At 35.7% G+C, this 14,332-nt stretch overlaps 1 protein-coding gene across 3 annotated transcripts in view; it reads right to left on the minus strand.

Moving 5' to 3' along the window:
* The window catches only part of CEP83 (centrosomal protein 83), a 130,296-nt gene that overhangs the window by 47,121 nt on the left and 68,843 nt on the right, over positions 1-14,332 (minus strand). For all 3 annotated transcript variants that reach the window (XM_045830521.1, XM_045830519.1, XM_045830522.1), the window contains 2 exons: positions 6,645-6,896; positions 3,813-3,944 (listed from right to left, as the gene is read on the minus strand). In XM_045830521.1, coding sequence (XP_045686477.1) covers positions 3,813-3,944; positions 6,645-6,896 — 384 coding nt within the window. The remainder of the gene's footprint in view (positions 1-3,812; positions 3,945-6,644; positions 6,897-14,332) is intronic.

Here is a 14,332-nt window from a genome sequence, read left to right on the forward strand (position 1 = left end):
GGCAGCCCAGTAAAGCTGGAAGGATATGAGTTCTGGCTGTGAGGCCGAGAGTGGGAGAAGTCAGAAATGGGGCTGCAGAGGAAGATTGGCGAGGAGATTTAAACCCAGACGTGGCAGCCATTGGAGAGAAGCACGTGGTTTTGGCTGAGTGGGGACTCCTGTGGCCCTGGGGGAGAGAGGATCACATGGCTGGAGCTGTGGAGAGAGTACCATGTGCCTTTGCCAGAGTGGGGACCCCCACAGCTTTAGAAGGGGGAACTACCACTTGGCTTTAGCAGAGATCCCGGTGACACAGCTGAGGGTGCCAGGAACCCAGGGAGGTCTCCCAGTCAAGATGGAGTACTGGGAAGAACTGGGGACTGCCTGAGCTGAGGACTTTTATTTCCTTTCCTGAGATACGGTACTCTGGCCTGGGCAAGAGGGGAAGGAAGGACTGTATCTGTTTGTGGGTGTTTTAAGGGACTTTAGGATTTTGATCAAGACATTAGGTTACTACTTTAAGTTTGTATAGCATTAAATAAACATTTCCTTTACTTTTCACAAATCTCTCTGGCACTGAGAGATATCTTTCCTACAGACGGCAGATATAATGGACCTGGGGGTTTTCTTTCAGGTAATAGTATATTGCCCTTGGCCCCCCCCCGCAACCTTGTTGTTCTGTAACACACTGGAGACCTGGACCACAACCCAAGCACATGCCCTGACTGGGAATCAAACCAGTGATCCTTTGGTTCACAGGCCTGTGCCCAATCCACTAAGCTACACCAGCCAGTGCTATTCTTCTTCATAAAACTGAAAATAATTTATATAAGAATTGGAAGAAAAGCATGAGAAAACGCCCTGTATCCTGAATTTACTTCCTTGTGTTCTGTGTCTGTTTCTTTGCATCCTCTATTACTGTAGGTACTCAATATGTATGTACTGAATATACAAATAATTTGCCCACAGTTAGCCAGGACAAAATCAAATTATATATTTTCTAGTAGGACTTACGCAACCTTAGTAGGCTGTAAGAATTCTTAGGGATCAGTCAGAACACAATGCTTCATTTCATCTATGAAGAAACTGGATTCCAATGGTACTAAGTAACTTGCTTAAAGTCATATACACAGTTATCCATACAATGAAGAATGAAATTAATCGATGGTCTCAAAGTTATGTATATCATTTTCTCATTTAAGGATATCACAAGTATATAACTGTTGCCATTATCATTTTCTTCACCAGCTATTTATTATGTTCAATACCAACTTTAATCTGACAAAAATCATGTAAGACATAGGTATTATCCCCATTTAGAAGTTAGGCAAGTCAGAAGTCCATAGGTGGTGATTGAGATGAATGACTCAGGACAGAATTCAATTCATTTGATTCAAAGTCCACTAATTTTGCCCTGGATGGCATAGCTCAGTGGATTGAGTGTGGGCTGCGAACCAAAGCATCGCAGGTTGGATTCCCTCAGGGTACATGCCTGGGTTGCAGGCCATGGCCCCCAGCAACCGCACATTGATGTTTCTCTCTCTTTCTCCCTACCTTCCCTCTCTAAAAATAAATAAATAAAATCTTCAAAAAAATACATTTGCTTTTGTTAAAAAAAATTCTTAAAAAAAAACCCCCACAAAGTCCATTAATTTTCCCATTGCACTTCATTACCTGCTCCAAAATGATAGTGTTTAATTTCTAAATATATCTGAATCTCAACGTATAAGATCAATGATAAGACTATGCTTGAATTAAAACATTTTAACAATAAAAACTCATTGCTTAATTTTCATTTATTCTTTTTCTGGTGTCAGCCATGTCTAATAAATTAAATGAGATACTGGCTACAAAACCACTATGTAAACTGTAAAGTATAGATATTCAAACAAAAATCTGAACTGTCACTAGACATACAATCTGCAAATGTAAAAGAGTATGTGTTTGCCATGGAAAAATTGGGTAGACTATCTCCCAAGGGATGGCATCTAATCTGATATTATGGTGTTGGCCTTTCAGTCACAGAAATCTAATTTTGTCACCACACTTAAAAGACTCTCAAGATTAGACTCACGTTAATAAAATTTACAAAGAATGATCTATAAAATTAGAATGTCAGTTTATTAATTATGAGAAAAAACTGTAATGGAAAGTAGAATGCCCTAAATCTGAAAAACCAATGCATTCTCTCCCTGGAGACAAAATTACATGGGCAGTCAAATAAGAGTCCGAAAGTTGCTTGGTGATCATTCAATTTAAGCTAATGGAATGAGATGAATTGTTTCATGGCCATAAATGAAACCAGATTGGTGCATTTCTTTCCACAATAATAATGCTATTTTCAATGGGACCAGAGTACTTAACATCTTCTGACTAAAACTGTCATAAACACCTCTTCAGTCTTCTCAAAGTAATTCTTTGACCAAAAATATTATAATTAACACATTATTCTATTAGATAAGTACATACACTTCTACCAAACTACAGTAAAATCCTAGTCTAGGAGCCATTTTGTTGTTTAGGTTGATTTTACATATAACTCTGCTTTGATAGAAAATACATACAGGGGTTAGGAAACGTAGGTTTACAATTTGAGTACATGAAAACGGAGTTTATTCTTTTGAGTTAATAAAGCTCTTGTAATAATTATAACCTACATATATTTTTCCATACAAAAAACTGGAAACCTACTTTTTTGCCCATACCTGTATTTCACCGATATAGTAACCAGTCTTATTCCTAAATTCTTAAAGATGCCTGAAGTACTACTACTACTACTTCTACTACTACTACTAGCTAATATTATAATTGTAATAATAACAGCTAATATTTGGGTAATCATACTCAATCCTATGCTAAATACTTTATGCATAATATCTCATTAATCTTTGTCACACTGTATAAGGTAAGTATTAGTCTCACTTTATAAAGGGAAACAATGTTTTCAGAGAGAACATAATTTACCCAAGGTCACACAGCTAGTAAGGGGAAGAAATGAAATCTGAATCCATGTCTGTCTGATTCCAGAGCTCATATTCTTCTTTACTATAGTAGTCTATAAAACACTTCTATCATTGCTATCCTATTTCTGGTTACTGGACTCCTTATGTATCCTGCACTTGAGGGACACATACATAAATTCTTAGGAAAACTCTGTATATAAAATGGTTAAACCATTATATATATTTTTAAATAACATAAATGCAGATGCTGCTAACACTGATTTACTCACTTAACTTTTATTAAGTGCCTACTGTATACCAGGAGCTGGAGGTACAGCAGTAATATAAGCAATGTCCCTGAGCTCTGGAACTTATATTTGGTTGGGGTAAGGGGATGGGAAAAAAAGGAGAGACCAAAAAAAAAAAAACAAATATGAATATATTAGATAGTGTTAAGAGCTATGAAGAAAAATAAAGCAAATGAAGAGGATTAAGAGGGCAGAGGAAGAGGAAAGATGGTATTTTACAAAGTGAAGACAAGGAAAGCCTCTGATAAGGCGACATCTGAAAGTGGTAAGGAAACAGGCTGAGCAGATATGTGAGGGAGGCCATGCCAGGCAGGAAAGCTCACAGGCCCTGAGGGGGAAGTGAGCTTGCTCAGAGAAGACTGAGAAGGCACATGAGGAATATTCACAGCGGAGGTAAGAAAAACTGGTCATAGTTGGCATATATTTGGTACTATATATATACCTATATATAAGGTACTGGAGAATGACAGCATTAAAAAAAGATCTCAGTATAGACAACCAAATTATTTAAATACACAATTTCTTTGTCATTATATAGTATCAAGCATTCTAAAGAATGAAGTAGAAACATAAGATGACTTACTTTATTGGTCAATGTATTTATTTCCCGTTCAGCTTTATGCAATTTACTGATTAAAATAGTATTTTGTTCATTGCTTGATTGTAGCTCTTTTTCCAAGCGTTCAGCCTGTAGTTTAACTGACTGTTTTTCAGCCTTTCATTAAAACAAAATATTTTAAAATTTTTTCCTAATTTTTTACAATTATATACAAAATAAAGTACTATTTAAAATGTGTAATCGTACTACCCAAAATTATTCAAAATCTCAACAATACTAACACATACCAAAGAAAAACGTATTTTTATCAAAGCATTTGTTTCAAATGAAAGATGTGTGTTCCAAGAAATACACAACAGGGGTATCTGGAACAAACAGCATATCAAGAGCCACTAGTCAAATGAAACTCTCATACTTCTTTTATGAATGCACTCACTTGATAACTATTTACCCTTATTGCTGACATAATTCAGACATACATTTTTGGGGTTCCAAATCCACAGCAAATATGAAAAAGCATACTGGAAGTAGAAGAGGGGGTTCATTTATAATAGTAAGAATTAAAAACTAAATCTAAAATCAATGGAGACTTTTAAAAAAAATGAGATATAAGAATTAAAAATCCCCAACTAATTTGCATCCTTTGGAAGTATGGGCAAAGAGCTCAAGAGCTCTTAACCTCATCACTAACAAAGATTCTTAACGAAGTCTGAAGTTGTCAAAAAAATTTCTGGTTGGTAATATTCACAGTACTCTCCAGTTAGGTAGGGAAAACTAAATGCTTTTAAAAAATATTTCTACTCAAATACTTAAAATAAAAATGCCTGGCATTTAAAGCATAAGCTTCAGTTTTGTCACATCTCATTTCCTATGTATCTTTTTTTAAAATTTTAATTGTTCAAGTGCAGTTTTCTGTCTTTTACGAGAGTAAAAGCCCACCCCACCTCCCTCCCATTTCCACCCCCCCTAGTTTTTGTCCATGTGTCCTTTATATTTGTTCCTGAAATCCTTCCCCTTTTCCCCTGAAATTCCCTCCCCTCTAGACACTCTCAGCCTGTTCTCTATTTCATTTCCTATGTATCTTAAATATAATATAGGAGGGCATTTAAATAATTCAAACCAACTCCCCTCCATTTTCCTCAAATATAAAATGATAGTTTCTGGGCACACTGATAGCCAAAAAAGTCAAAAGTTAAAGAAATGCTTGCTGTCATTGCTTATTTTCATTTTATCTGATAAAATTAAATACTGACCCTTTTGAAAATGTCACAAATGAACCTCCCATCTTTTGTCATCATTTAACTTGTCCTGAAAATAACCACTCTAACAGGCCCCATGGCAAGTCCTACACTGGCAAGTCCACACGCCATATTCAGTTGTAACCATCCACTTACTCTATCACCATGTAAATATACAAAGGATGAAAGGACGGCAACACAAGCGGTCTCGTTGCCTCACGTTAAAGACCAATTATACTAACAACTATAGTTCAGTATCAGTATATTCTATCAAAAGCTTCATCCAAAAAAAAAAAAATGACATCTTCCAATATACTCCTTGTACCAGTTTGCTGACTGGGAAAAAAAGTCACTCTTTTGGATATTGGATTTTAATTACAAGCTAAGTACCCACTAATTTCTTCCAAATCAAATCATTTCACAACTATCTGAAAAAATAAAGCACTTTGGACTGCTCAAAACAAATTCAACACTAGTGTATTTGCTACGTGTTAGACACTAAGAACTCAGAGGAGCATGCATCTCTGAAAAGATGGTGTAAGGGTCCACAATATCTTGTCACTGTGGCACAAAAATTCTGTTGAGCTGAAAACATTTTGGAATCAACCCATATTTAAAAAGAAGAGTTTTCCTCAACTCCTTTCTTCTGCCCAAAAGTGGAGCCTTGGAAAAGAATTTAACTGTTGATAAATTCTCTCCCCAGGAGCTTCCTAAACAGGGAAGACTGACTCCTATCATGACAGACAGGAAGTCAGCATCAGGATAAGAAATCACCTAAAAAGACATTTCACAAAACTGTCATATTTCCAATCTACTCTCCTAAAGGCCCATTTATCTTTCCTAAGAGCCCTTTCTTCCCGTCTCCTTTCCCTACTTAAGATGGTATCTAAGTCCCAAATTCTAACTGCCTTTTTGGGACACATTTTTCTGTGAACCTCCATGTACATATATGAATAAAAATCTATCTTTTCTCTTACTAATGTCTGTTGTCATTACTAATTCACAATCTGCAATCACTGAACCTAAAGGGATGAGGCAAAAGTTTTTCCTCTCCCACAATGGAAACCAACAATTTTCAATGGAGAACACCTCTGGGAGTATCAGCCTTGATCTGCCAGCTCTTATCCCTCTCTAATGAACTCAGGAAAATAATTCAGTGAAGCCTTATGCATTAGCAGCCAAAGCGAATTTTATTCTCTGGCAAAAAGCTGTCACAGGTCTGTAAGTATGGTAGTTCTGTTTAAACAGGATTTATGATTTTTAAGATCTTAAATTCCAGTATAAGGAAATAACTGTCTAGGAAGAAATTGTTCTTTCTGGTTTGAGATGACTTTAGTCTCCAGAAACTCAAATAAATTATTTTGGATTTTGCATATTCTACTCTGTGGCATTACAAGAGTTATGTCATTTAAGATAGGTGACTTGACTCCCAAAGAAGAAATAATCCCTTTATGTATGTGGCAGCACATCCATTGCTTATGAATCAATAATTTTCTTCTATACAGAAAGAATATATATATTCTTGGGGTTCCACAAATGTGTCAGAATTAGATTGGTGAGCATATATTTATTCTCTAAAAATCAGAGGCTTCCTATCGGGAAGCAACTGAAACCTTACCTCCAGGGATCGGACTGTAGCCTGCGTCTCAGCCAACTGCCGCACCTGAATTCTTTGGAGATTTTCCACCTGAGTGCCAGAATTCTCTTTTTCAGCCCTTAATTCTGCTACCTCAGCATCTAAATTTTTTATTTTCTGATACAAATGGCCTTTTTCTCGTATAAGTTGCTCCACTCGTTTGCTGTCTCTTGTGGGATCAACACTAATCAGCTGATTATGTAGATCTTCTTTATCTTTCTCCAGTCTTGCAATCTAATAATAATTTGAAAGAAAGCATACAACTTTAAATTATTGAATTTTCAGTCATGAACATGCATTATAAGTCAGTAAATTAAAATTTAAAGTTGTATAATGTAAAAAAAGAAAGCTTAGGTAGTGAAATGAAGTACTAAGAAAAAATTCTAAAATATCGCATTCTTCATTCTGACTCAGCATGAGTCAAATGTGAGCGCAAGTACCTTGTCCTATTTTCCCCTTATCTCCCCATGGTACCTAGCATGGGGCTTCATAAGTTGCCAAGTAAAATTAAAAATTATAAATAATACTATAAGAATAATGATTACAATGTCAAGTATTTTAAAAACTGATCATAACATTACAGGGGCTTATACAAGATCAATATGCTGATTACTGCTCAGCTTCTTATGTGACAGTAATTCTTGAACTATTGCTATGCTAATAAAATGATCTATTTTAAGGCAATTTAATTCACCAAAAAAAGCTATTTGTCCATATAAATAACTACAAATGTGACTGGCGAGAATTTTTAAATGACATCTGAGAGTTTATTAAGGCTCTAGTTGTAATGATGGCATAGTTCCTAATTCTCAGATTCACAAAACAACTGAAAATCACTGTTCAAAGGCATTGAGAAATGTCACTGGGGAACTTGTAGAGCAGAACCACCAGTGTTCTCCTCATTCCTGCCAACCGTCACTTCCAGATCCCATGGGCCTCCCAATGAGTGGGTTTCAAACTGGCTCCTAACCTCTGAGACACCTCACCTCTGGGAGTGAGGGGGCCAAGTAGTCACGGTAAAACTCATTCTTTCCTTACAGGATCTCCCAAACTGTATGTCCCTTACCACCACTACCACCACCACCCAAATTTTTGTTGTTATCCTGAGCTACTCTTTTTAGTCTTCATATATGTGTGTGTGTGTGTGTGTGTGTGTGTGTGTGTGTGTGTGTGTGTGTGTGTGTGTGTATATATACACACATATATATATGAGGTTTCTTCAGATGACTCAACTTAAAGAAAAGGATTCATTGTTTAATAAAAAAAACCTAGAAACCACAGCCCTAAATACCACCAGGGTTGTTTTGTAGCTAGACTGAGCTTAGGAGTCTCCCTCTAAGCCAAAAGGACTTAAAGTAAAGCTCTGCAACCTTGGCAAAAGTGGGCCAAGAGACAACTGATTGCTCACACTGCTGTATATGAATCAAAGAAGTGTGAGTGTTCTCATCTGTAAAATGAGAGGTTAGACAGGAGGCCTTCTAAGATCCTCTCAGTTTTAATATGTAGTGATTCCAATTTGGTTTTGGACATGCGGAATTAAAGATGTGAATGGGAAGTAGAACCACCTAGCCAGCAAATTTTTTTTCCAGAAAGATAAAATTTTCTTAGAAGGCAACTGTACAATTCAGAATTAAGCCCTCAAAAGCCCACCTAATAAGTATCTCTCCTATTTTTCCTCCTACCCTTTACACATAAACATTAACCCTGGGGTTTGGTACCTGACTACCTTTTTTCCTCCATTTCTCTTCCTTTTCAGCTATTTGTGTGACTGTGGAAGTCTCTTTTCCACTTTAGCCTCAGTTAAAATGAAGGGCTTGGGCTGGACCATTTAGCTTTTGCATAAGGTAACTCATCTAGGTCAGGAGCCAATGTACAACTCAGATTCAGACCATGGTGTCTTTACTGAGTATTTGAATGAGTGCCGAGCTGAATGAGCTGCACATACAAATGTATTTAGTAACATAATTTCTCTTGTCTTCATATTATGTATGGAGTGAGAGAGCTAATGTTCTTGACCAGCATGTTTCCTGTATCACTGCTTTCTCTCGTAGTTCGGAGGGGCTAAAGTGGTAGCTGAAACTATGGACTGAGCTGGCTAATGCAGAGTCAGGATTATTAGATCACACATTACAACTCCTAAACCAGAGCTCACTATCAAATCATTCCAACAAAAACTGGTAATCACTGCCTTCTAATTTTTCTATTTATTTATTGTCATGAAACAAGCACTTGCTAAGTATTTACTATGTACCCAGCACTGTTCCTAGCAGTAAGGACACATCAGAGAACCAAGCAGACAAGCAAATAAACACAAAACCTGCACTAACAAGAAGCTTGTATTCAATCACTGCTATGACACCAAACATGTCCCAGTCATCTGGGCACAGATCTTGGACACATGCTCGATTCTTCCCTTCTCCTCCGTTCTCCATCAGATTCACATGTCATCTTCCTTGAAAGGAGAGCTGTGCTCGCAATCCTCTCTCTAAACTTACAAAAGGCTTTGTTTGAATTTCTCTTTTATGCCATTTATCCAAATCTGCCTGCATTATTTACCTCCATGCTTACTTTACTCTATTTGAGAATATAAAAGCTTACCTGGTGGGAAAAATTATGTATTAACCAATTTTACCTTTAAAAAATTGTTGAGGTAAAGAAAACTGAACATAAACAGATCAGCAACTAGTAATACTTGTTGATCTTTTTAAGAGATGGTAACACCATTCTAATTCTCCACAGCACCCGGAAGAAAAAGGCCATGTATCTAACTGCTCCAACAGTCTTTGTTTTTACCTTCTGCATAATGCAGCACAGAGCAATGGTTAAGAGTATAGGCACTGCCATCAGTGGCCTAATTTTTTTTTCTTTCAGAATTTTAAAAATACTGTCTTTGAGCTTCTATTATTTCCAAAAAGAAGTCTGTTGCCATTCTTATCTTTGTTTTCTGTAAAAAATATTTTTCCTCAACTTCTTTAAAATGAACTTTTTATTTTTAGATAGTGGTAGGTTCACATGCAGTTGTAAGGAATAATACAGAGAGATTTTGTGTACCTATCACCCAGTTCCCCCCACTGGTTAAAACACCCCCCCTCCATTTTCTACAAAACGTTGTGTGGAATTGGTTCTCATTTTTTTTCAAATCACTTGGTAGAATTCTCCAGTGAAATCATCTTTCGGGAAATTATTAAATTACAAATTTAGTTTCCTTGATAGTTATATGACTATTTAAATTATCTATTTCATATGAGCAGAGTTATATCAGTACGTGCCTATTTCATCTCTCTGTCAAACTTATTTGGGTAGAGTTGTTCACCTCTATATAAGCCAATAAGATTACCTCATCACCCTTTTGATATCTGTAAGGTCTCTAGTGATACTTGGTTTCATTCCTGATATCGATAATTTGTGTCTTCTATCTTTTTTGTCAGTATAGCTAAAGATTTGTCAATTTATTAATCTCAAAGAAATAGCTCTTTATTTCCCTGATTTCCTTGACAGTTTTTGTTTTTCAATTTCATTGGTTTCTGCTCTTATCTTTCTTATTTCCTACCCTCTGCTTGCTTTGGGTTTATTTTGATCCTCTCTTTTTAGGTTCTTAAGGTGGAAACTTAGATTATTGATTTGACACTTCTTTTCTAATGAATGCATTTAGTGCTATGAATTTTCCTCTCAGCACTGCTTTAGATGTGTCCCAGGTATTTTAATATGTTGTATTTTCATTTTTGTTCAGGTCAATTTATTTTTTTTGAAATTGTTCTTTCATTGAATTATGACTCATGAATGACTTGAAGTGTGTCATTTCATTTGAACACATCCCTACTTTCAGTTATTGATTTCTAGTTTAATTCTACAGTGACTGATGAACTACTCTATGTAACTTCAATTTTTATAAATTTGTTGACATTTATTTTATGACCCAGGATTACAACCTACCTTGGTATATGCTCAGTGACCACTTGAAACATTGTATGTAGGTACACTTATTGGGTGGAATGTTCAATAAATGTTGACAGGATTCTTTTGGCTGATGGTGTTATTCAGTTCTATAGTCGTCCTAACTTTCTAATTGTTCTATCAGTTTTTAAGAGAGGAATGTGAAGTCTCCAACAGTAATTGTGAATTTGTCTATTTCTCCTTTTAGTTCTATCAGTGTTTACTTCACATTATTTTGTAGTTCTGGTTCATACACATTTAGTATTCATTGTCTTCTTGAAGGAGTGGTTTTTGTCATTATATACAGTCTACCTTTAAATTTTTCTTTGCTCTGAAATCCACTGTGTCTGATATTAATATAGCCACTCCTGCTTCTTTTAATTTTTGCATGATATATCATTTTCTATCCATTTACTAACTACCTATATTCTTGTACTTGAAGTTTTTTGGAGATGGCATATAGTTGGGTCTTTTATTTTTAAAATCAACTCTGTAAATCTGTCTTTTAACTGGTATATTTAGACAATTTATATTTATCACGACAATTAATATATTATGGCTTAAGGTTTTCTTTTTCTGTTTTAAGTTTGTTTTCTTTATCCTGCCTTCCTTCCTGTGGGTTACTTGAACATTTTTTAAGGATTCCATTTTGATTTATCTATAATGTTCTGGATATCTTTGTGTATAGCTTTATTAGTTGTTGCTATAGGTATTACATTACATACACATAAAATCATAGTCTGTCGGATTCATTTTATCAGTTCCAGTGACAAAGAACTTTCCTCTCTTTATATCACTTTACCCTTGTTCATAATATAATTATCTTAATTATTTCCTCTCTGTACATTTTAAAACATACTGGACAGTGTTTATAATTTTTGTTCCTAAAATCAAACAGAATTTAGAAAATTCACTCAGGAAAAGAAAGTCTACTATATATATACCCATAGTTTTGGTTAGTGTGCTCTTTTATCCTTCTTCATGTTTTGAGGTTCCTTTTACTTGGTTTTCTTTCTGTTTAGAGAATCTCCCTTAGACACTCTTTTGGATAGGTATACTGGCAACAGATTCTCTTAGTTTTTGTTACTGTAAGAATGTCTTGATTTACCCTTCATTCCCGCAGAATACTTTGGCTGGATATAGAACTGTGAGCTGACACTTTTCTTTCAGAACTGCATAATGTCATCACACGTCCCTCTAGCCTCTATGGTTTCTGATGAGAAATATCAATACCTGGGAATTGTTTTCCTCTTAAAAGGAAGGTATCATTTCTTCCTTGCAGCTTTAAGTATTTTTGCCCGTAGAATTTAAGTCTGATGTCTCTTAATGGGGATTTCACTGGTTTTATCCTGTTTGATGTTCACTCACATTCTTGAATCTGTTATGGTGTGTCTATCAAAGCTGAGGGCCGGTTAGCCTTTTATTTCTTCAAGTATATTTTTTAGCACTTCCCTCTTTCTCTTTTTCTTTCTAGGACAAAAATCTTTGATCGTTTGTTATGTTCCCATAGGTACCTGAGGCTATCCCTACTTATTTCTTTTTTTAATCTATTTTCTATAGTTTATTTACATTGGGTGATTTCTAATATACTATCTTCAAGCTCATTGATTCTTTCTATCCCCTCCATTCTGCTGTTGAGCCCAGCAACTGAGGCATCTTTCTTTGTTTTTTGGGTCATCACATTATTCAGTTCTAAAAGTTTCACTTGGTGCTTCTTTATAATTTTCTATTTCTTTGCTGAGACTCTGTTTTTTCATTTGTTCCAAGCATGTTTTTAATTTAACACTGAAGCATTTTTACCATGGCTATGTTGAATATTTGCCAGATAATTCTGTTATCTCAGTGTAAGATCTATTGGTTGCCTTATTTCATTTATTTAGTTTGAGGTCTTCCAGATTCTCAGTATGACAAATGATTTTTTATTAAAATTTGGACTTTTAGTATTATAGGAGACTCTTGATTCTTATTTAAAATTTGTCTTAGCAGTGGGTGGGCTTAGATTCAGTTTTACTGCAGTATTTGGCTAGAGCAGAACTGCAATTACCTAAATTAACTAGGATGCTAGGTTGTTCTTTTCCTAGTATCTTGCCTAGAAGGAACAGGCCTGTGTTGGGTATTTTTATCATTTGGGCCAAACTGCTACTTTCTTCAGCATCAAGTCAGCAATTTGTGAGACAAAATTAAAAAAATAAAATAAAGTAAAAAACACAGAGAACATAATACAGTCAGTCCTTAAGTCCCAAGGCTCTTAGCTGGTATGCCTTTTTCTCCATCTTTCGGCATCCTCTCATGTTTGTTTTATAAATACTGTCCAGTGTTTTTGTTATACTTACCAGGAAGAACAGGGAAAAGTGCATCTATTCCATCTTCCTGGAAGTAGAAGTCTTCTAGTTGGCTTCTAGGATTTTTTCTTTATCACTAGGTTTAAGTAATTTGAGTATTTGTGCCTTGGTGTAGTTTTCTTCATGTTTTCTGTGCATGTGATTCATTGAGATTCTTGGATCTGTGGTTTATAGTTCCCAGGAAATCTGAAAAATCTGACCATTATTTCAACTATTTTCTTTTCTGTTCTTCCCTCTCCTTTGAGAATTTCGATGATCTGATGTTGTCCCATTATGTGCTATAATGTTTTTTCCCTGTACTTTTTATCTCTGTATTTCATCTTGGATAGTTTCTATTGCTGTTAACTGCAATTTAGCTATTATCTTTTCTTCCACAGCATCTAATCCACTTCTAGTGAATTTTTCATTTAGACTGTACTTTTCATCACTAGGAACTTTTCTTTGAAGTCTTTTCTATGGCTCTGACTAGTGTGGCTCAGTTGTTTGGGCATCATTCTGCAAAGCGAAAAGGTTGCCAATTCGGTCAGAGCACAGGCCTAGGCTGCAGGTTTGGTCCCCAGCCAGGGCATGTATGAGAGGCAACCAATCAATGTTTCTCTCCCTCTTTCTCCCTCCATTCCCCCCCCCACTCTAAAAAAAGTAAAATAAAATAACAACAATAGAATAAAATCTTTTCCATTCCTCTCATTATGTTCAAGGCTTCCCTTAACTTATTGGATATATGGAGTATATTTATATATGGTTTAATGACTCTGTCTACTAATTCAGTAATTTCTAGGTCTGTTCCTATTGATTGATCCTTTTTCTCTATTATGAAATACATTTTTCTGCTTCTTTGCATGCCCAGTCATTTTTTTAAAAAGTCTTTATATTATAGTTTTAGATTCCCAGGAAAACTGAGCAGAAAGTGCAGAGAGTTCAATATATCCCTGTCTCCATACACACAGCCTCCCCCACTAACAACATCTCACACCAGAGTGGTACACTTGTTATAGCTGATGAACCTACAATGACATACCATTAACACCCATAGTCCGCAGTTTACATTAGGGTCCACTCTTGGTGTTGCCTATCATATGGATTTTGATCATGTATATTGGCATGTAACTGCCATTATAGTATCATACTGAATAGTGTGTGCGTTCCACCTATTCATCCCTCCCTCCCCCCATCCCCGGGGCAAACACTTCTCTTTTTAATGTCTCTATAGTTTTACCTTTTCTAGAATGTCATATAGTTGGAATCCTGCTATAGCCTTTCCCAATTGCTCCTTTTTCTTAGTAACTTGCATTTAAGGTTCCTCACATCTTTTCATGGTTTGATAGCTCACATCTTTTTGGTACTGAATAGTCTTCCATTGTTTGGATGTACCACAGTTTAATTATTCACTTACAG

Source organism: Phyllostomus hastatus, unplaced genomic scaffold (genome assembly GCF_019186645.2).
Source record: "Phyllostomus hastatus isolate PE091 unplaced genomic scaffold, TTU_PhHast_1.1 phas_contig_152, whole genome shotgun sequence".
In the NCBI taxonomy this organism is placed as follows: Eukaryota; Metazoa; Chordata; class Mammalia; order Chiroptera; family Phyllostomidae; genus Phyllostomus; species Phyllostomus hastatus.